This window comes from Cyphellophora attinorum, assembly GCF_001299255.1.
Source record: "Cyphellophora attinorum strain CBS 131958 chromosome Unknown Contig9, whole genome shotgun sequence".
Lineage (NCBI taxonomy): Eukaryota > Fungi > Ascomycota > Eurotiomycetes > Chaetothyriales > Cyphellophoraceae > Cyphellophora > Cyphellophora attinorum.
In genome coordinates, this window is record NW_017253237.1 from 25,841 (window position 1) to 47,538 (window position 21,698).

Here is a 21,698-nt window from a genome sequence, read left to right on the forward strand (position 1 = left end):
GTTGGAAGGATGCTTCCGTTGACTTCGTCCTCAGCAGAGGTATGCAACGAGGCACGATGTCCGTATTCTAGCAGGAGCGCGGATTCATTGTTTTGTATGGCAGCTTCGGTTGCAATCTGCCTTGGCTGACCTTCATCGTCGTGTTCGTCTAGGGCTGGAATCTTTGCCCGGGCAGGCGACTGAGAAGAATGTCTTTTGATTCGCAATGGGTCAGGTATCTTCCCTAGCCAGGTCTGTTTGTGTTGGCGCACATCGTGTTGTCAACGTCTTGCGGTGAGTTGAAAGTCCATCGGCTTACCTATACCATTGATACCTCGCCGCACGAGCCCGTAAAGGCACGCCACTCACTGCACAAGACCGTGGAGAGCACTTACCATTCTGGTGTTCCAGAACTCCCACTCGAGGTATGCACAGGTCGCATAGATACCGAGAACTCGTACACGTATCATCTAGCTAAGGCCTCCCAGCGCAGGCGACAAGAAAGGTTTTACGAGGTGGTCAAAATTGTCTTGTTGCAGATGAGCTGAAGCCAGACAGCACAGATCTCCAGTCAGCGACGTCAACAGCATCTCCGTCATTCGAAGCACACCGCACCAGCATCGCGAGTGTGGACCGAGACAGTCCTCTGGACACGAGAAATGGAAGATGCTGAAGCTACGCACTGGACACACCAAATTTGCCCTGGTAGGCGCCTGATCAACACATTGCGATGCTGCAGTGGGTACGTTGTCGGCGTGTCGAATTTACCAAGGGTTCCCGCGGAGATCTCAATGTCGTTCAATACGATGTGAAAGGCTGACTGAAGAGGGCTGAGACGGACGCTTTGGCATTGGTTCGCTTCTGGTCAAGTCGTCGCTGAAGCCTTCAGCTCTGGGGATCAAGCGACTGCCAAGCCGCAGCGGAAGCTCCGCCATCTGTTCAGTCTCCATCTCGTCACTTTAGTCGCATCTCTCCTTGCTTACCTCTCTGCTCTTTTGATCATACCAATCGCTTGCACACTGCCTGTGACAAGGTTGCAGCTAGCTTCGGCAAAGCACGTGTTCCGCGAAGCGAAACAATCTGCAGCCGAACCACTCGTGATGGTAGGACAGCCCTCGTTTTTTGGTCAAGCTGCAATACGGACTGCGATACGAATTGTCCAATGGAGTGCAACTAGTTACCAAGTTGTTACGGAGCACCCTGTGTATTTGGCGACACTCAGATCACGAATCAAAGGCTCTACTGATAGGATTGGACTGGCGGAACGAAGTGGACCATTACGATCAGCTTGTCATTCTGAATGCTCGTATCATGTATTACAGGATGTGAAGACAACCTGTGGCCAATACTGGACAGGCTCCGTATGTCGGCATGTACAGCGGATGAGATTTGCTGACCGACTCGGGCAGCAGTCGTTGAGACTTGTGGACGTCATATCGCGTCTGGCACAGCCAGTACCAAAGGCCAGGACCCCTTCACATTACGATATCTGTCTTCAGACCCGGAATCAAGAAGTGCAGCCTTGTCGGCGCAATGTTGCTAAGCCCGAATGCCTGCTCAATGCCCTTCCTGCCCTCTTTGAAGTGACTCCAGCCTTCGAAGTGCATCGGTACGACGACCTGCGGCTTGATCTCTCGCACTAGCTGCAACGCCTGCTCCGCATCCATCGTTACTTGCAAGGTACCACCATCAGACTTCGTCACCGTCGCCTGTCCCATGTTGATTAACGCAACAAGAATATCGAACCTCTTTGCAATCTTCCGGCCAAGTTCTGGTAAGTACACTGTGTCGCCTGAGTAATATATCGCCTTGAATAAACGTTCAGGTGAGTGACCAAAGCGTTTTGCAGTGATCACGAATCCGATACATTCACCACCGGGGAAATGTGCGCAGGGAGTGGCTATGATTTTCCACTGCAAGCCGTCTCTCCCTTGGACAGTCGTGCTTTCCCACGGTCCTAGACCAACGATGCCTTCTCTCTTGCCCAACTTCTGTGCCCCGTCTACCGTCGTGATGACCCTCCTTCCATTGAGAAGTGTTCTTCCCAGATCATCGAGATTGTCTTTGTGGTCCTCGTGGCTGAGAAGGACCAAGTCGATTGGCGGAAGATCTTTCAGCTCAAGAGCGGGTTGATAAGTGCTGGTCAGAGTGGTTCCGGAGGCGCCTGTCCAAGACGTGCCGGGAGGAGAGAAGTATGGATCAGTAAGTATTGTCAGATGGTCGAGATAGATAATGGCTGTCGCCGTGCCGATGTAAGTAATTGAGATGTTTGATGCCATGATGGGGGACTGCAATGGATGAGTCACGATTGTTACTTAGTATGCAGTGTAAGTACGTGTAGTTGCACAGCTCGAGTTATAACATGCCTGGGCAACTTCCGTGTCTGTCTTTATACCTGACTTGCATCGCACTTGCCTGCATCACAACGCGACTTCTCCAGAACAGATCGTGACTGCCCAAAACCGACACACGTACGACCAGGACACCGTAACGAGCAGTTGCGTCCAATCTTCTACTCGACGCGTCAGTCGCGCTCCGTCCATAAGTTTCGTATCATGGTGCTGCAGGAGCCAATGTCGGCAGAAGCTGATAGAGCAGCATCACTCGGTGACGAGTGTGGTAGTGTCACGGTAACGAGTGCATCATTCGTTCCACACAACACAGGTGCACGAAGGCCGAAGCGAGAGTGAGATCCCTTCATCGTGCAGCACGAACGGCAACGATATATCAATTGAATAGTGATCTTTCGACACAATGCACGAATGCAGATCCACTTGCACGGCGAGTCATCCTCATCGTCAAGTCCTCCGAAACGGCCAGTGGCTTGCTGCTCGGTTCACAATGTATGACATCATCCTCTAGATACCATTCCGCTTGATCTTTTTCTCTCACGGATTCTGCTTTCAGAAATCTATCCGCTTCTCGCTTGGACAAGTTAACAACGGTCGAAGATCCTTCAGCGACAAGGTTCTGATGACGGCTTCAAGGCCTGAGTGAGAAGCACTATACAGTCTTTGATCTGCTAAGCAGGCTTGAAGCTATACGCGTTGCGCTACCATGACTTCGTGAAGACAGCAAAGGTGAGTGTTGTATCACTCCACGGCGGGCTATATAGGTACGTGAACGTCGTGGCAATCTGTGATGTGTGCTACCGAACAACGAAAAGAAGAGTGTCCAAGACCGAATAGCCATCTCTGTAATTCCGGCACTTTTAGGACGAACGAGAACCTGAGAGCGCTCCTCAGCCAAGTATCTAATCATGTCAACCAACAGCTCCGTTCCGTCCACCTCCAATATCCAGCGCCAAATCCTTCAGCAAATCCCAATCCCCGCCCTCCCAGGCTACGAGTCCCGCCTCGTCCTCCTAACCTACCCTCCTGGCGTCAACGCCCCAGTACACACCCACCCCGTCGCAGCAACCGGTTACGTCCTCGAAGGCTCCGTCCTTTCCCAATGGGACGGTCCCGACTCTCTCGAGGAGTTCTACACCGCTGGAGACAGCTTCGTCGACCATGGCACCAGAGTTCACGTCAGGAGCGAGAACGTAAGTCAGGGTGGTACGGGCGTGCTGAGGATGTTGATCAGCTATGTCATTAAGGTTGGTGAGGCGAATGTGAATGCGCTGGAGTAGGGGAGTGGCTCGACGTTACCGGCGTCTTCGCCCTGCGAGTGGATGCATGGTCAGATGCTTTTGATTCGAGCTACCTCCATTTCAAGCCAACTTCTCAGAGTGCCCAGCCATCGGAATGCTGTTCGCCAGAACCTGCAGCCATAGACCAGACTGTGGAAGAGTTGCGACTACCAGAGTTGATCAACCTCCGCTAATACAGATATACTGTCATCAACATATATGATCATCACCTCCGTGGGACCAAGCCCGCCTGATCCACTTCAGTCCACCTTCGCCCAAGATCGCTCGCTCGCCCAATCCCACTTGCGAATTCCAACACACGCAAAGAGCAATGCGTCCCTCACGGAGCAGATGAAGTAACGTTGCTCATATCGAAAGAAGTAGCGTTGCTCAGAGCAGTTGAAGTAGCGTTGCTCAGAGCATTTGAAGTAGCGTTGCTTAGAGCTGTTGATGTAGCGTGGCTCATAGCAGAGGAAGTTGCGTTGCTAATAGCAGAGGCAGTTGCGTTTCCTGTTTGGCATTGATTGCATGCGTTGGGACAATGTTCCATGGCGATCTTGACGATGAAGCCGAATGCGAAGCACACACAGAACGTCCCAATCGAGAAGACTATCGGAGCCCAGATCTTGCGATCGGGGATGGCCCTATCGAGAACGTAATCCAATACAAGTCCTGCAGCGAGGGAATAGAGCGCTTGCATGATCGGGCCAAAGATCCAGTGCTCGCAGTGGAATTGTCGGAATAAGACCGTTGATACAAGTATAAGGAAGCCGAGGGATATGAAGACACAAAGGAATTGTGAGTCTTGTTTGCGTGCCTAGTGCTTGAAATCGACCCAACGACGTTTCTGGCGGGTGTCTCTTGCTGTCTTGCCCTTGAGAGCTTCGTCGCTGGTAACAGCCTTTTCCTCATCTTTCAGATTGAACTCTGAAACATTGTCGAGTACACCTTTTGCACTGGACATGGGCGTCTGAAGCGGCGGAATCGTCTCATATGATACTGCCGGAATGCCTTGTAGAACGGTGGGCGGCTGTGGCTGGTGGACGACCTCACAAGATGTTCGAGGACTCATGGCTGCGGAGCTGATGTTTTGGCGAGGTGGTGGTGACATGATTGTCGGACAGAAGAATGGAAACTCTCGTGAACACCTGATGAAGCTATCAGTACTATGCCAGAAACAAGAATGTCCGAGGCGGGCTTCTCAAATCTTGCACGAGCACGGCGATCGTATCGGAGCACCATGAAGTGAAAGGAAAGACGCCTGGGGGTGGAGAGAGGTCGGCTGATGGGTTGAAACTCACGCTGGATGGATAAAATAAAGCAGAAACCAGCTGCTCGAACGACTAATGCAATGGTGCAGAACCAGCTGCGGGTGTGGAAATGCCACTATCAGTACAAGACAAAGAGAGTGACAATGTCGTTCGGACAAGATGGTAACGATAGTGGTTCGGGAGATGATGTGAGAACAAAGCGACGGAGAAATCTATCAGCAGCACAGGAGCGCTTGCCGACATCGATGTCTTTTCAATTTGAAAGGCAGGAGCTGTCACTCCTGCATTTGGCAGTCGCGACTGCAACATAGCGACAGAACGCTCAGACAGCCTGCGTCGGTAAGTGCGCGCGATTGCCTCTGTTGCCTTGGGGCAGGAGCATCGACCACTCCTGCGTCTCCAGTGTAGCAGGAAGGCCAGGCCAACGTAGGTAGGGACCAATGCACCTGAGTCGCGAATACAGCGAATAAGTCCATTCAGCCATGATGCAACGAGAGCTTTTTCAGAGAGCGACTTGGTCGAGACCTGCACGGAGCAACAATAGTATTGCCTACTTTCAATACAAGATCCAAGCGGAGCCACAGGCCTGCCAACTGCTGCCCGAACCAGATGCATCTGGAACCACTTGACGCCGAAAGAATGCGGGAAAGGTGTTTGTGTAAGTCATGAAGCCGTCATGCCCGCCCAAGCCAACCCGACGGCAACAAATTTACCTAATTCTTCCGTTCCGGCGTCCGTGGTGGCAGCGGTGGACTGCCTCTGTACGCTGGTGCTTGATACGCTGGCGGCTGATATCCAGCTGCTTGTTGCGGTCCACCATACTGATAACCTTGCCCGCCTTGCATGCCATTTGCTAAGTTGTAGCCGCAATTCGGACAGCAGCCAGTATACTGCATGGGCTGTTGCTGCATGTACGGTCCTTGGGGAGGAGGACCATATGAAGGTCCGGCGGAGCGGTACTGCCCCTGCATGCCGCCATTCTGGTACTGCGCTTGCTGCTGCTCGAGTGCGTATTGTTGCTCAAAGCGTTGTCGCTGATGCTTGGTGTGCTCGTGCTCGACAAAGGCGAGTCCGGCACCGCCGATTAGCAGATCGTCGAAGAGGCCCATTGTGTGTCCCAGGTGCAAGTCTGTGCAGGCAGAGTATAATTGGCGACGTCGATGGATTTTTAGTGTTTGGAGTGTTGCCTAATGGTTTGTTATAATGGTATTAACCAGCAAGAAACTAGGTGTAATCGCTTGTGGTAATGATGGACTAATCGATGGTGTCGGTCAGGGGTCGAGTCACTCATATACTTAGCCAGAGCATGCTTTGCTCACTATGAGTGAGCTACTTCATCACGCGAGAATAGGTCTTCCATGCTACGCAATGGCTCGTAGTACCTGGCAGACGTCGACGCGTAAGAACAATTCAGCTCTGCAGAAAATCTAAGCGTTCTTTGCCGGTCGGCCTCAGCTCTCCGTATCGCGCTTTCGCTGGTCCGAAGCGTTGTACGCGGCGGGACGGATGAGCTGAGGTATACCACTCACTGTAGAGGAAACTCAGGGACGGAGAGATGCGCGAATGAGGGATAAACATCGGATGGTCGCGTGTCTGAACATTTCGAGAATATTTCGCGAGCCGACCGCGGACAACAGCTGAAGCAAAGCCTCCCACGTCCAGTGGAGGTGACAGAGCTGCGCGACTGCTACTGAGGGTATCTGCGGCTCTCATTCGATGATTCAGTGCATGGCACGGATGAGCAGTCCCAAGAGCGAGCACTGAAGGGACGTCGTTGAACCCTTCCCCAGAAATGCCTCATCTCACCTCATGCTCTCCACTCCATCAACACAGCCAATCAGCACCGCTTATGCTCGATGACGTTGGTCGCTGAGCAAGCCTGTGGACCTACCACTGCGGTGTAGTCAATATCTCTCATGGTACCGATTTTGCTCAACGAGCACTCCTGATCAGGCCAACGTTGATTATGCAGAAGTCACGAGTCATCTTGGTAAGTACGAAAGCAGGTAGAAACTGGCGCATCATGCCACGCAAGGTTCGCATATATATTGCCTCTAAGTTCGATGCCTGGTGAGCAATTGATATCTTAACCAATAACTATAGCAATCGTATGTTTGAAGTGATCGTCCAGTCCTCACAGCACAAGCAACACCAGTCCAACAAGCCATCCAAACACACCACACAACAACTTCCTACACAAAATGGCACAAGTACCTCCAGGACCATGGCTGGTGAACGGCACCCTCACGGAGCCAAGCCAGAAGTCGTCTCTGAACGTGAACACCGCAAGCATAGCATCAAAGAGCACCTGCCCGAATTCCTTCAACTTCACGACCCGGCAAAGCCTGCGCCAGCGGAGGCTACTCCGGCAAAGGAGCCCGAAGCAGTCGAGGGTCAAGCAAGACGGAGGTCAAGCGTCCAAGCAATAGTCCACGCGCCTGAGGATGCGGTGCATAAATTCGAGGAATCGAAGCCGGTGCAGGCGTGGGAGAAGGCCTTTGACAAGGTCTATAATGGAGCAGTTCGGACAGGCATGATGATCTAAGGCGACGTCGGAATTTGTCTGCGCTTAAATGACATGGTTGAGGCCTTGCAGCCTTGGTTTCTTTCCAGCAATCTTGCGAATGATCATGTATAATATGATGTGACGAAGATCCTCCGGCCTTGTGTTCTTTACCATTCCCAAGCAGCTTTCTCAGGAAAAATTCCCTGCAACAGCTCCGTGATAGCCTCGCGCGTGTCTTCGAGCTCGTCAAGATCTGTCGTAGAAACGTCGTCATTCAGACACAGCTGGCCTGGCAACTCCTTGCCCTGACGAATATATTTTTCGACCAGCGTGCTGTCGACTTGATCTGCATCCGTGACCATAACGAACAACGAATTTGTCGGGTCCATGATGGTGTACTTGTACTTCATAAGTGCCTTAACAACAGTATCGCGACTCTTGCTCCCAGCAACCGGTAGCAAAGGTGCGAGCCCTTGTCTGGTCTGGTGCAGGACAATCTTGAGCAGACAGTCGCCACAGTGAGGATTCTGTCGTGCCACGCGGTCAAAGATAACCGCTGAGCTGAACAATGGGTTGCTCACTGAAGACGACCTGTTGAGGCCAAACCCCGGTGCCAAGCAGTCATCCACATCGAAGTCCTCGCAATTTGCATCACGAATGGCAACCGGCCCGTCGAGAGACGTCCACAGTAAGTTCGTATTGACTTGTGGTGGCGCAAGTCCTGCTCTTTCGAGCATTGCCGGTACATGGTAGAAGGTCCGACGTCTGTAGGAGGCCTTTGCCAAGTTCTCGGTGCCACGAGCAAGGTCATCAAGCATTGCCTGTCGCTCCGGCCAAGATAGCACCCCATCTCCGTCCAGGTCACTGCGAAGGACCAGGTAACTCCACAACAAGACCTCTCGATGGCGCTCGATCAGATAGTGAAAGGTGACGTACCAGGAGTATATCTGAAAGCCTTCACCTCTGAAACGCTTGCATGCGCTGCGGAATTCAGGACGAGGGAAGGATGTGAGAGCCTCACGCATCACCTTCCGCGAGATCGAGTGACCGAAATGACTCTGTCCCTTTCTCTTGCGGATGCCAAAACGTCTATTGAGCAGCCATGAAGTATAGATCAAGTATGGCTTCTCACCAAAGCGCTGTGCATCTTGTTGCGTTGGCGGAGAAGTGGTGCTATAGCCGTTGTTCTTGAATCCCATGACAGGCCCGAAGAGCGGTGAATAGATGTCCGAAGGAGCATGTCTGGCTCCTAACAACATATCATCCGACAATGCGAATAGTTGATCAGCGTCTGAGGGTACATTGAACAGCTGATTCTCGATAGTGAGCGAGTTGAAGGTTGGGAGACAGGCGGCGGTCTTCTTGTCGAAGAAGTCTTCCTGCGCCAGAACTTGAATGTTGTGGTCTTCAGGTGTCTTCAGCCACTTTGGAGACTGACGATGCAACACCGAGCCTTCGCCAAGTTGCTGATTCAGTGAATTGACGAGCACTTGGATGTTGTTTCGAAAATGACCCGCGTTTCTGTGCACACTGCGAAGGCTGTAACGGAGTTCGTTCCAATCCCTATACCGATTCGTACTGTGTGAAGCGATCCATTTTCCATCCGCATCGTTGAGCACAGATCTTTGCTCCCACGGAAGCTTCACTTCACGGAACGCGTCCTCCGATCCGTTGACCCAGAGGTACAGGAAGTCGATACTTGGCTCGGAGAGCGTCCCGTAAGATTCAAGGTCGTAGAAGCCCTCACTTAGCCACCGATCTTCCCATCCATCGAGATGCTCGTCTTCCACGGCTCCCTCGAATGGCATGTAGACAAAATCTGGAAGAAGCTCAGCCTCGGCTTCCAGAGACAGATGTTGATCCGATTCTTGGCTGTTTCCATGTTCCAGTAGAGGAGAATCCTCTTTTCCAATGACAAGGCCGCCCTCCACGGCCCGAACGTGATTGTTGGAGTTCTTGTGCTTGACTGCAGGGACTTGCTCATCGTCTTCCTCCTCGGCAATCTGAGATTGTGCGGACTTTCCATCCTTGAGTACAGGCTGGTCTTCCCTTCTCTGCTCTTTGTTCTCATCTGTGGGCTCAGAAGCATGTTGACGGGCTTCAAATGAAAAGTACTCGTCTATCAGATCCCTCATATCGTCCATATGGGACCTTGCGGTCTTGTGGCTACGCACAACATCGGGCTGTGCGAGACTGCTGTGGCTCTTGAGCAAGTGCCAGCCGGCGAAGCACAGTAGGGTGAGGAACACCGCATGTCTCCTGATTTTGAGGCACCAAAGTGAACCCATCCCGTCGTAACAACCTGGTGTCCTGTCCTTGCATTCTCACCGACTTCATCATGGAGATATGCTGTCACCAGGAGTTCAACTCTGGCTTATCGTCATGAAACGCGTGACACTGTTGGATCGCTAACAATGAACTGCCTTCAGCAAATGGCGTGGAATACGATGCCACCTTCTGACCTCTCAGGTGCCACAGAATTTCCACCTTCCGAAACCTGATGGCCCGTTGGCGACGTTGAATCCACACAAGAACTCCATCTTCTTCATCCTTTGTGGTTGACATCGCGAGCGTCCAGACGTCGCCTGAGGCTAGCTGACCCGTACCAGAGGACAAAGATGCCCATCATCTCCTCAGGGTCGATTGAGGTTGGCATCATGTTTGTCGGCGGCTTACTGTGATCTGACGGAAAGTCTGTTGCCCGAATGCACCAAACACAACAAAGGCAGAGTGCAGTTTCTCAAGTTCATTCCCAAGAATGCTACGTAGGTAGCTCTAGATCCAAAGAAACAAAGTTCGAAGGCGTAGGCAATTGTGACGACGTCGCTGCCGTCAAAATTCGCGAAATTCGGGCTTCAAATGACACAAAAAGACCCGAACTCAAAGTTTCATGCGGACCTTGATCTTTGTACTGAAGCTTCAGCCCGACCTGATACGAGAGCACGCGACAGGCGAAGCTGACCAGACTGGGTCTGCCGAATTAATGGCGCAGTCTGCATGCTCAGTGCGTTTGCCAACTTGGACAGCAAGTCCGACGGAGCTCCTCATCCTGACCCCGTAGCAGATGATCGAGGTATCCTCACTTGCAGTCCACTCTTCTTCATTCAATTGATCACAGTGATGGCGATCATGGAGGTTGCCCTAGAATTATCTTCTTGCGTGTGAGCACGAGGCATGGCTAGGCAATATGTGCCAGAGATCCGTGACAAAGGCTTGTTGGGCTATAACATCTGCACGGTACTTCGCAGCTTCATGGCATGAGTAACGATGTCACGGTCTCGCGCGATGTTCATCTCCCTACTAGGGCTCTTGCTACTGACACAACTCAGCGATGCGGAAAACGCTATCTACAAGCATAGCTTGCAGGAAGGGCCCGAGAGGCAACGTTTCCACGTCTCTGTCAGCATCGCAGGACACCGCTACCAGGTTGGAAAGCACTACTGGGCGTTCGCTGGTGACGATGTAGTTGTCACCGAAGACTCGGAGCACGCAGCGTGGTTCTATTTCGCGGACAACTACCTCAGATCTGACGACAAGTATGTCACCTCGGACGGTGGTTCAGGATACTCTGGTGTCAGGCTCACTGAGAATACTCCCGCAGATACTGACCGCATCGGGGTGAACGAAGATGGCAGTCTCGGTCTCCAAGGCGACAGTCACATCAAGGGAATAAACGAAGGGGTCTTTTGCGCCAGTGATGACTGGAATGTGTTTGTGGTCTCGTCAAAGAAACCGGCGTTCAATTGCCGCGCCCTAGTCTGCCGGCTCAATGGTCAGTAAGCGCTGAAGAGAATGCAAAAGCCGACCCTGACCGAGGTACAGGTGGCTCAGCTACTGAACCGACACGACCATATCGTCCAACACGACCAGGATAGCCTACGTCCAAAACTTCTTCTCACCCGCGGTCGACAGTGCGGGCCTCAATCGCGGGAGACTCGCTAACAGCAGACGACTCTAGCAAAGACATGGATCCTCCAGCTCCAGATCCATCATCCGACGCTGATGTCAAAGACGTGGTCGATCAAGCTCTTGGACCGGCATCTGGACTGATGTAGGATTCGTTGGAAGACTAGAGCGACGGTTTAGACGTCGGCCCTCTGTGCCACTTGAGAAATATCTATTTTCCGGCATACATACTCGCTGTTAGCAAAACCACTACGGCCTTTGTGGTCCTGGTCTAGAGCATATAGTAGTCTTGCAATTGATTTCCTCTGTCACATGCATTTAAAGGTCAACAGGGTGTTCCCGCAGAGCCGCTTTATCTCTATGTTCGGAACTTTATTTCATTCCCGCGGCGGCGTAGTATAATTGTAATTCGACCGCTCGCGCAGCACCTGCACACGCTCCCACTCCCAGACCGCGTCCTTCTCCCAGAACTTCTTGACCTCGTCCACCAACCCAGTCTCATTGAGCGGCACCTCCCACTTCGTCAGTCGTTTCTCCGCGACATCAAGCCATGGCAGCATCCTCGGAGCTCTTGTCTCTCCATTGCCAGCGAAATGCACGGCCAGATCTCCTTCCCTCACAGCATATGCATGCCACCTTGTCTGTGGCAGGTATGGATCTGGAAGGCCTGACGCTGTGCCACGCTTGCCAGGATACGCATTGAACCATCGCTGCGGTACATGCATGGTGTTGTTACGGAACAAGTTGGATTGCAACCAGAACTCCATGGCGGATTGATCATTATACTTGAGCTCGACGTTGGGCTGAGACTCCCTTGTTGATAATGTGGAGGCGAGGAACTTCACGGCCCATATGTCCACTTTGAGAGCAAGCACACCGGTGTTGAGGCCGTTGCTATCTTGACAGACGAGGGCTTGGATGTGATCCCACCGATTGTCAGGGGTTGGCGGTGGCAGGAACACTTCCAGTGGCACGTTCGGATTGAGTAAGACGATGTCGCTGTCGAACCAGAAGAGCCAATTTAGGCGGAACTCGGCTGGCTTCTCGAGCTCAGTCAGGACGTGCTGTAGCATGTAGGCAGGCTTCGACCATAATGGTCCCGCTGTTGTCTGGCGGAGGACGGACATCGAATAGCTGTGTTGTTGATTGTGCGGTACATGTGTTGCGAGCGCTCGCTCGTACATTGGATTGACTGGCCCATACTGCATCATGAGCTTGCCTACCGTCGCTGATTTCGACTCCCGGGGCGTAGATGCCGTTGCGTCGACGTAGTCGATAACATCGTTCGTGGTGTCCAACCGTGTCTGTCGATGGAATAATGATTCTAGTATCAGGAACCCAAGTACGATCAACAAGATGAAATTGATGGTCTGCAGCCGCTTGCCGTTGCTCATCGTCGCTATGTCGACTTACTTGGACTTGATCGCATTCCCACCACAAGAACTTTCTCTGTCGCAGTCCGGGGTTTCGTACTTCCCATCCTCCTCAATTCAGCTTTGCGGGTACGGCTCTGGCGCACTTGCAACGATCCATCACGATTTGAGCCTCACATCACGACAACAACCCCTTCCCACTGTACAAAGCGGCTCGAACCTTGTCGGGGGGTTGCTTTGTTGCTTTAGGCTTTTTGGCTCGTGTGACAGAGCATGGACAGCTCCGGGAGGTACTCGGTCGTCGATCCCGAAAGAGCAACTATCCTTGTGCACATCTGCATGACCTGACCCTTCGAGCCATGTGACGGAAGAAAAATATCAATGATATTGGAGCTCGTTGATTGATGCAGTGTAAATCCAAAGCCCACGTGATTCGCAGGATGCCAAGACAATCGGGCGATCGCTCTGCTTTCGGCAACTTCAACGTCGTTTCTTCCCTCTCATGCTAGCCGGTATACGCTTTCACATACGGCGACTGGCTGGTCAGCGGCGTGCTTAACTATCACCGTCAACATCCGTTCTCTGTTGATATCATCATGAGACGCCGGACGACATTCATCAGCGATCCGTCGATAGAGTTCGACCCCTCGTCCGTCGAGATCACATCCTCGCGCTTCTTCATCCCATCAATAAAGGCTGCTCGAGAAGAGCAACTGAAGTACAGCCTTGACGAGCTTCCAACAGAGCTCCAGTCGTTCCTCGCTGACGCTCGAGAACTACATGCTCGATGGACAACCCAACAGAACTACAACCTCTCGGCACCATACACTACCCGGGCAGCTCCTGGTCTACAAGTCTTTTATACACCAGGCTCTGCAACCAGAGACGCTGACAGTGAGGGCTTGTTGTGTCGAGCGCTGCACGAGCTGTTCGCGCCCTCTGCAAAATGCCACGCTCCCGACACAAGCTTCACAAAGGCCGATGTCCTTGAATCGGAATTCAAGACGACTCCTGCCTTGCAGTATCACGCCACGTTACCAAACCTGGATCACTTCGTGGTCTACCTTCAGCGAACTTTCTGCCCGGGCTCTTCGCTATTATGTATACACTCGACATCTCTACTCTCAACCGCAGACTACCTCGACATTTCATGGAGCGCAATCACCCAATCCCTAACAGTCTCAGCCTTCTGGTCTCGCCCGCCCAGTAGTCTGATCGATCCGGCATCACAGCACAAGACCACTGATGCATGGTCTCTCTCACTCGACATTCCCTCAGCGACCTCCCAAACGCGAGTTGAAGTCGGCATCCTCTCGCCAGAAGCCATCACGGCCGACCCCCAAGACCTGACCCTTTCTGGCTTTCTCACCGTCCTCGGTACAGATACCAAGCCCAAACCAACAAGGTTCTCCTTCCCTAGCCGTCACCATATCTTTCCGGCAGCGGCCTCATCAAATTACCACGCCAGCATTCAGCAACCACAAGGATTGCATCCGACCCTGAAGATCACTCTCCCGCACCTCAGAGCCCTCCAGCAGCAACAAATCACTATCCCATCTGCCGCGCAATGCACGCCTCAAGTCCATCTGACATTGCCCTCGCACACCTTCGTCGACCCCTACAGTCTCAAGATCTCTGATCCAAACTTCCGCTCGACCTACCACATTCAAGCCGTGCACTCCCTGACAGGGCACCTTGACCTCGAAGCACCAGATTACATCCCCTCATCACCATGGGGCTCAAGTCTGCTCTTCACGCCCACCCTCCCGGAACTGGACGCCGATCTAACTTCGCCATGGGAAGTCACCGTGCCATTGCACCTGCGGTACCTTCCGCATAGCAACGCGACCTCGCACGAACAAGTCACGCTGCCGTACCCAGTCGTGTACTTCGCCTGTCCTGCCGAAGCAGACTCCGCGGCGAAGTTTCCCGTGAACCCGTTCGATCGTGTTCACCTGGGGTATGACGGGCTGTATGGGCCGCTGACGACTTTCTTCCATTTGAATCCACAACCTGAGCCCACGGCGATGGGTAGTGATAAGCTCACTCTTACACTGAGCGTTCCGGTCCTTCAGACAGGTGTTACGCTAACGCCGTATGCGATCGAGCTCGTCACTCTCCTCGCGATAAGCGTGGGATTTCTATGGATCACGGCGAAACTGTGGCTAGGATTGAAGAGGGAGTTAGGAAGCTATATTCCTGAGACAGTAGAGACAACGAAGCCGATCACCAAGGAGTGGGAGCAACCTGTCAGTGGTCCAGGCTTCGACGCTGGTAGTCTGAGGAGACGTGGCTGAGTGAAGACTAGATCCACTTGTACACGTATATATTTACGCGACCATCCATACAGACCTCCATCTTTGCATTCGTGTGCAGGTCAGTATGACCGAACACTGATGCATTCCATGGTCAGCGACCTCATCGGGCCAGGACCTCTGACTTCTAACTGCCAATTTACTGTGCGCTGGATGACTGATAAGTATCTACGCAGAACGCCGCAATCGATCTGGCCAGATGCTGTCCACAAGAACAGCAGAGCAGGGCCACGCCCCCAGCCAAGCCCGGATCTGCTATCAGAATTCCACCACGCCACACCTAATCCCCCCACAAATTTCACCCCACTTGACATCATGCTGCAGCTTTGAGCTTCCGCAAAGTATTCCCAACGGTAGATCTCGAGACGAGCTTTCTCCTGCATTGAGCCAATGCAGTGCATCAGCGATTATTAGCCGTATGCTGTGTTACTCAGGTACGTCAGGGGTCCAGATATTGATTCAATAAAAAAACAACACGTTCGTGAAGGACTCGACTTAACAATTTACTGCCATACTCGCATTCCTTTCGACTTGAGCACCCTATACTCGCAGTTCCTCGTTTCTGCTCACGTTCCGCGTACCTGAAGTGTACAGATATAACACCCAGCTTACCGCTCCCATCCCACCACTGCTTTGGCGGGAACGTATATAGAAACCAACCGCACCGATGGCGCTCCCACGCACGACAAGCAATATGCTCCGCCTTGCGGCCCGCCCGACCACCACGCCCTCACTCCTCCCACGAACATCTCCTTCTTTCACAACCACCACTCGCCGCACACTCTCCACAGCCCCCCGTCTTTACGACGATAGCAAAAACGACCCCTACCACAAACAATCTACCGCCGCAACAGGCACATCTGCAGGCCCGCACGAGGGCAGCAGCTCGCGAACAGACAACCAGATCAGCTTCGAATACCCGGATGATGGCAATCTTGGGGTTAGGGAAGCGCAGGTTCAGGGCCGCGGCGGTAAGTCAAGCCCATTGTCACAGATGCTGAGGTGCATCACACTACGCACTGCTGGCTGCGGGAGGGAGTCTTAAGCGCCGAAGCAGGAGAAGCTGGAATGCATGAACTACGTGCTGACTGTGATTGAACAACAGGCGTCCACCTGAAACGCACCCTCGCAACATTCTCCCTCGAAGGCCGCACAGCCGTGATCACGGGCGGCGCGCGCGGTCTGGGGCTGGTGATGGGCCAGGCGCTGGTGAACAGTGGTGCTGATCTGGCGATTGTGGATATGAACAGTACGTACTATTCAACTATCTACCGGTACTACAGGGAAACCAGCCAGTGCTGCTCGCAGGCCGAGGCATGAGACAGTGTGAGATACCTGACGGCTGACCATCTACGCCTACAGAGGAGGAAGCCGAGCACCAAACCCAAGCCATGATCGAGCAATTCAAAAAAGAAAACCCCAAATCCGAAGAATACGACCGCGCAAAATTCGACCTAGGCAAGAAAGAAGGCGTCTTCCGCATCCCCAAAATCACCGCCCACTACTCCGACGTCTCCGACCCCGACTCCGTCAATTCATGCTTCCAAGAGATCCTGTCCTCCCACGGCAAAGTCGACCACCTCGTCACCTCCGCCGGCTTCACCGAGAACTTCTCCGCTGAGACTTATCCATATGATAGGATTAAGAAGCTGTGGGGCGTCAACGTCGACGGCACCTACTTGTTCTGTACAGCACTTGCGAATCATTTGCTATCGACCAAAAGACCGGGTTCGATGGTCATGATCGGCAGCATGTCCGGCTCCATCGTCAACGTCCCGCAACCGCAAGCGCCCTACAATGCCGCCAAAGCCGCCATCCGCCATCTCGCAGCGTCATTGGCCGTGGAGTGGGCGCACGCGGGCATCCGCGTGAATTGTATCTCTCCGGGGTATATGCTGACGGCGTTGACGCGGAAGATACTGGATGAGAATCCGGATCTGGCGAAGAAGTGGACGAGTTTGATCCCGCAGGGGAAGATGGGACGGCCGGAGGATCTGATGGGGGCGGTGACGTATTTGTTGAGTGACGCGAGTGGGTATGTTACTGGGGCGGATCTGAGGGTTGATGGTGGTGAGTACTTCTGTGTTTTCTAGAGAAAGGTTTTGCTAATGTGTGGGATAGGGTATACTTGCACCTAAAGTCGAGCGTATTTGGGAAGCGAGCAGAGCTTGTCAGCGTTCATTCTGAGGCAGGAACGAGTTGTAGGCAGGGGAACCGCCGAACTTGGCTGCGTTACTGGTCGGCTGACCATATTTGGGGATACTATAGACTGGCGTTCAGGCGGCGCGGAGCCGGGAAAGCAGGTCCACAGCCCCTATCAAATCCATGACATATAAAAGCCAGATAGGCCATATGAGCTTCGCCCTCTCGAAACGATCAAGACGTCCTCAAGTTTCTTGATGTCGACTAGGGAACACGTCATTGCCTTTGGCAACGGACAGGTTTAGCGACGCAGGCACTCACTGACGAAGCAACTGATGTTGCCCGCATGCATATGACTGACAATGTCGCGAACCTGTGCTGATGGACGAGGACCAGCTAGTACTTACAGCATCGAGTGAAGGTGAGCAGACATACAGCAGCTGTAAGTCGTGTCTTGGCGTTCGAAGAATAATTTAGGAAAGCAAAACCCGATACGCTGAAGAAAGTTCGATTGTTTTCATGGAAGTACTATCTTAGCAACAGACCGGTGGAAGCTGCTGCTTTCCTAGGTAGGTAGGTCTCTTTCCTGACTGAATAGGTACGTAGGTACGATCACTGTGACATCGAGACCTGAACTTGAGTTTGCTGCTGTCGCCGGAGCTTGGCATTGGACGAATACAAGTGTCTTGAGACACAGATGCGGAAGGTGAGCTTTCTAGTGTAGATTCTGGCGTAAGACTCGACTTGGGAGGAGCAGAACGGTCGGGAATGATGGGTTGCGTTAAGGAGTTGTGACAGAAACAAGCAGGCAGGTCAGCTAGGTGGAGCGCCAGTTGAGTGTGTGACATGCGGTGCATTGAACACTGCCTCAATATGCCATTCAGATCGACGCGGTTGATCAGTGGCCAGTGCTGCAACATAGGAAGACTGGTGAAGCTTATGATTCCTGAGTGAAGAACACCTGATGCCATATGATCATACCGCGGACCGTGAATGCCTGCTGTTCGAATCAGTGAAGTGACTGGTCTCGGATTGCCTCGGTCCTTGATTTTGTCGAACAAGTATATATAGGTGCCATAGCTTTGACATTTCTTCGACTCTCCCTTCCAAGCAGTCTCTGGGGAGTCCTAGATTGTCATGCCTTGTCAGCGCCTATTGCTACCAGGTGGGGCGGGCTTCATCGATGAGCTGTATCGTGAACATAAGGGGAGGCACCGGAAAGCCATCACTGCCGTCATGTTCGTCATGTCGGCTGCGGACGTTTCGCTGATGTCTGGGGCGAGAGTTATTCATCGATCATTTGGTTCGAAGTGTATGTAAATGGGAAGCTGCTGGCTTAAGCAGACTGTGATCAGCGAGCACACGTGTGCAGTGATGCTCTTGAGGCCGACAACGACAAACTTGCCATGACGGTCAAGGGTTGGCTTGTTGACCTCGAGAGACGAGCAGAGATGACCGATTTGCTGTTGCGTCCAGCTCGTATGCGGTTGCATCCATAGTGTTCTAGCCGGCTTCTAGAAATCGATAGATTGAGATTGAGTTTAGGCTGTGTTCTCGGCGGTCCTGACACCAGGAGGACTCCGAGGCATTGAAAGCCCGGTATGGCCTCAAAGCCAGTCCGAGTCTGCCACCGGTCTGATCCAGAGGCTGATGTGAGTCTCTATGGCCTTCGAGGGCTGCTCGAATAGACAGAGCGCGCCCGAATGTCGGCACATAGAGGAATGTGCAGCGAATAACGCTGTGTTATGCCGGTAGAAAGGCAACCACTTCCGCTGCCTCGGAACGGGTGGAGGTGAGATTTAAGGTCGACAAGGACCAGGGTGCAAGTGTCAGTGCTCGCTGATCTCTCGGGAGCTTGTCAAGCGCATCCGTCAAAAGGGATGCATCATGCAATTCGAGATAGAGTGGCTGTGAGAACGGCCAGCGCAGACGAATGGAGGCCTCCTTGACCAGTATCCGAGACTTCTTACTCATGTCAGGTGAGCACCTGATGGGGCAGAATTGTTGTTCACGTGGCCGTCGTTGACCGTAGCTGAGCGCGCAGATCATTGCCGCTGTAGGTCACAGGGCAGGGAGTTGGCGACTTCGTATCAACAGCCGCCCTTGTGTTGACTCGAGATGCTTTACTCATCTCGTCAACGTCGTCTGCCATGTTGCTGGAGCTCAAAGAATATCGAGGACAACCGGAGGGAAGCTATTCAAAAGGCTAATAATAATGAGCGTGGGGCATATCGGAACTGCATACGCGCCTCGGAGTTGCAGTGGGTGGACGTAAGATCCCACATCTTCATTCTCTTGCCTGGTCATAGTCTTTCTTTCTTTCAGCAAGTCCTACTGTCTGTTTTACGTCGGTTGGTCCTTCCCTCGGACCGTTTCATTGTCAGTCGTAATTTCTGTCAAATCATTGGCAAAGGCGCCTGCCCCGTGTTGGTTCCTGCATACCGAAGTGGAGCAAGAGCAAGGGAGCTTCTCGTCTTGTGACTTCAAGATTGCCATGTTCAAGTTCTTAATCATCTCCCACGCTTTCGAGATCGCTATACCTTCCATCAGTCAACTGGTCCACTTGTATACTTAGTCGCTCGCTGGAGGCCTCCTTGGTCTAATCGCTACTGCTTCGTTGTCTATTGACCGCCTTTCGCCTCGATCACCACCTCCGCGGCTGTGCTGGCAAACATCCCGCGAATACTACAAAGCTAAACCGGGTCCACCTTGCTTCTCGACTCACCGACCTTTCGCACACGCGACATTTGGCAGCTCACAAGTCGTCACCAGCGCTCTGACAGACTGCAGTCCTTTCTGTTGATCGACGGCCTGGAGTTCAACAACCTATCCACTATTCATTCGCTACTGAAAACGGAGTTATGCTCTCCAGAATATCAGCACCGGACCGCCTCGCATTCTATTCCGCCTGGCAAACATGAATCCAGCTCCGGCCATTCCGGCCAACCTCATCAATCCGTCGTTTGAGGCGCTCGAGGAGCGGACGACTACTGCGCAGATCAACTTCGCTGATGACACCAAGTTTATGTTCAAACACTGGCAGAGTAAGGATTGATGGTGTCTCGTGGGAAGAGCTCGACTGACTTTGCCAAGCGTTTCATCTTCAGTCGAATTTCGCGAGCGATATTTCAGTGCCACGAACAAGAAACTTGTTCTGGCGAATCTGGAGTAATCCGAACCAAAGAATATCTAATGCCGACTTCTCGTCTTTATGGCAACAATGCCGCGGACCCCAGGACCTGACACCTTATCAACCTGATCCACGGCATTGGATATGGCGACACCCACCGAATCGAGAGCCTACGCCGGTGGCTAAGAAGCAGCCACCGTGCGATGAGCCATCCGACATCGAACCTTTGCCAACTCCAGAAAGTCCCGTTTCGGAGAGAGTCAAGTGGGACGAAGGAGGCTTGACTGGGAGCAGCAGAACAAGACGTGAGCGCACATCGTCTGGAGCGGGCGGAACGACGTCCTCACGACCTGGAATGAGGAGATCGGCTAGTGGCCGGACGGTGGGTACAACTGGTACAAGAGCCGGTAGGGCTAGGCCTGGACTTATGAGGTCAAGATCAAGCCAGAGCCGGCAGCCTGGATCGCGCACATCGGACAGTCCCGTGCCAACCACGACCATCAACACGGAAAGGCCGAACCTGCCGCGAAGACAGAGCGTCAACTTCGAAGTGCCCGATGATGACGATGAGTGGGAGGACGGCGAAGACGACAATAACGATCAGGCGGGTGATGCCCACGTCAAGCCGCCGGCCAGCGATGGCAGTAGCGATACTGGCACACTGGTCGAGAGTGATTTTCGATCGCAGTTTGAGTTGGCTCGGCAGATGTCAAGTGGTACTAGCTTTACGCCTTCGACATTCTTGCCCAGGATCAGGAGCTCAGTCCGGTTTGCTGACGATACAAAACACGAAGCCGCCTCCCCTCGTCGCAAGCAACGGTTGTCGTTTAGAGAGCGGTCACACAGTCAGGTCCTAGCAGATAGCGACGACTCGGATGAGACCGTACTGGCCAACATGCCACGCAATGCCAGTAATCTGAGCCAGCTTATCAAGGACAAACGGCAACAGAGCGGCACACTAGACCTTGGACCAGCTCCACCGGATAACGTCGAGCTGCTTGAAGCTAAGAAGAAGGAAGAGGAACTGCTGCGCAAAGGTCGCGAAGCCGCCAAACCGAACATTCCACGGTCACGGCATCCCAGCAAGGAGAGACCGAGCGGTGAGTACATCGGTCCAGACGACATGTCTACATTTTAAGGAAGAATCCTCAAGAGGAGGATATGATTTGTATCATCACTAATTGCAACTTGATGATTTTACGACGAGACGGCCTGCAGATGTTGTACCAATATTGTCGAGGGCTGTACAACTGATGGTCTTGGTTTAGGCACAGCCTCTTGGTTTTAGGCATTTCGGGAAAGCTCTCATGGTTGAGCAATCGGTCTTCGAGCGACGAAGTCATCAACTATAGATCTAGACAAAAGCGAGTGTGTTGGCTGGACTGTAGACTTCTGAAACTGATATACTTTTTCGAGGCGTTGAATAGCCGGCGAGGCTTTGGTGG

General features: G+C 52.8%; 10 protein-coding genes across 10 annotated transcripts; 5 read left to right on the top strand and 5 right to left on the bottom strand.

Moving 5' to 3' along the window:
- Positions 1-1,454: 1,454 nt before the first annotated feature.
- On the bottom strand, positions 1,455-2,258 carry AB675_8998 (uncharacterized protein; the record flags this gene model as incomplete). The annotated part of the gene is made up of 1 exon (XM_018149494.1): positions 1,455-2,258. The coding sequence occupies one exon, from the start codon at positions 2,256-2,258 to the stop codon at positions 1,455-1,457; it is 804 nt and encodes a 267-aa protein (XP_018001737.1).
- A 980-nt stretch (positions 2,259-3,238) lies between these two features.
- Positions 3,239-3,610, top strand: AB675_8999 (uncharacterized protein; the record flags this gene model as incomplete). Its single annotated transcript, XM_018149495.1, has 1 exon — positions 3,239-3,610. The coding sequence occupies one exon, from the start codon at positions 3,239-3,241 to the stop codon at positions 3,608-3,610; it is 372 nt and encodes a 123-aa protein (XP_018001722.1).
- A 340-nt stretch (positions 3,611-3,950) lies between these two features.
- On the bottom strand, positions 3,951-4,721 carry AB675_9000 (uncharacterized protein; the record flags this gene model as incomplete). Its single annotated transcript, XM_018149499.1, has 2 exons — positions 3,951-4,331; positions 4,446-4,721. 2 exons carry the CDS (start codon positions 4,719-4,721, stop codon positions 3,951-3,953), a joined length of 657 nt encoding a protein of 218 aa, XP_018001446.1.
- Positions 4,722-5,594: 873 nt separating this feature from the next.
- Positions 5,595-5,990, bottom strand: AB675_9001 (uncharacterized protein; the record flags this gene model as incomplete). Its single annotated transcript, XM_018149500.1, has 1 exon — positions 5,595-5,990. One exon carries the CDS (start codon positions 5,988-5,990, stop codon positions 5,595-5,597), a length of 396 nt encoding a protein of 131 aa, XP_018001389.1.
- A 1,115-nt stretch (positions 5,991-7,105) lies between these two features.
- Positions 7,106-7,426, top strand: AB675_9002 (uncharacterized protein; the record flags this gene model as incomplete). Its single annotated transcript, XM_018149501.1, has 1 exon — positions 7,106-7,426. The coding sequence occupies one exon, from the start codon at positions 7,106-7,108 to the stop codon at positions 7,424-7,426; it is 321 nt and encodes a 106-aa protein (XP_018001405.1).
- A 128-nt stretch (positions 7,427-7,554) lies between these two features.
- Positions 7,555-9,531, bottom strand: AB675_9003 (3-O-alpha-D-mannopyranosyl-alpha-D-mannopyranose xylosylphosphotransferase; the record flags this gene model as incomplete). Its single annotated transcript, XM_018149502.1, has 1 exon — positions 7,555-9,531. The coding sequence occupies one exon, from the start codon at positions 9,529-9,531 to the stop codon at positions 7,555-7,557; it is 1,977 nt and encodes a 658-aa protein (XP_018001630.1).
- A 2,139-nt stretch (positions 9,532-11,670) lies between these two features.
- On the bottom strand, positions 11,671-12,687 carry AB675_9005 (uncharacterized protein; the record flags this gene model as incomplete). The annotated part of the gene is made up of 1 exon (XM_018149503.1): positions 11,671-12,687. One exon carries the CDS (start codon positions 12,685-12,687, stop codon positions 11,671-11,673), a length of 1,017 nt encoding a protein of 338 aa, XP_018001546.1.
- Positions 12,688-13,262: 575 nt separating this feature from the next.
- On the top strand, positions 13,263-14,963 carry AB675_9006 (Protein pbn1; the record flags this gene model as incomplete). Its single annotated transcript, XM_018149504.1, has 1 exon — positions 13,263-14,963. The coding sequence occupies one exon, from the start codon at positions 13,263-13,265 to the stop codon at positions 14,961-14,963; it is 1,701 nt and encodes a 566-aa protein (XP_018001549.1).
- Positions 14,964-15,648: 685 nt separating this feature from the next.
- On the top strand, positions 15,649-17,119 carry AB675_9007 (D-arabinitol 2-dehydrogenase [ribulose-forming]; the record flags this gene model as incomplete). The annotated part of the gene is made up of 4 exons (XM_018149505.1): positions 15,649-15,952; positions 16,087-16,230; positions 16,344-17,051; positions 17,103-17,119. 4 exons carry the CDS (start codon positions 15,649-15,651, stop codon positions 17,117-17,119), a joined length of 1,173 nt encoding a protein of 390 aa, XP_018001608.1.
- Positions 17,120-20,040: 2,921 nt separating this feature from the next.
- On the top strand, positions 20,041-21,391 carry AB675_9008 (uncharacterized protein; the record flags this gene model as incomplete). Its single annotated transcript, XM_018149506.1, has 2 exons — positions 20,041-20,167; positions 20,217-21,391. The coding sequence occupies 2 exons, from the start codon at positions 20,041-20,043 to the stop codon at positions 21,389-21,391; spliced, it is 1,302 nt and encodes a 433-aa protein (XP_018001727.1).
- Positions 21,392-21,698: the final 307 nt, after the last annotated feature.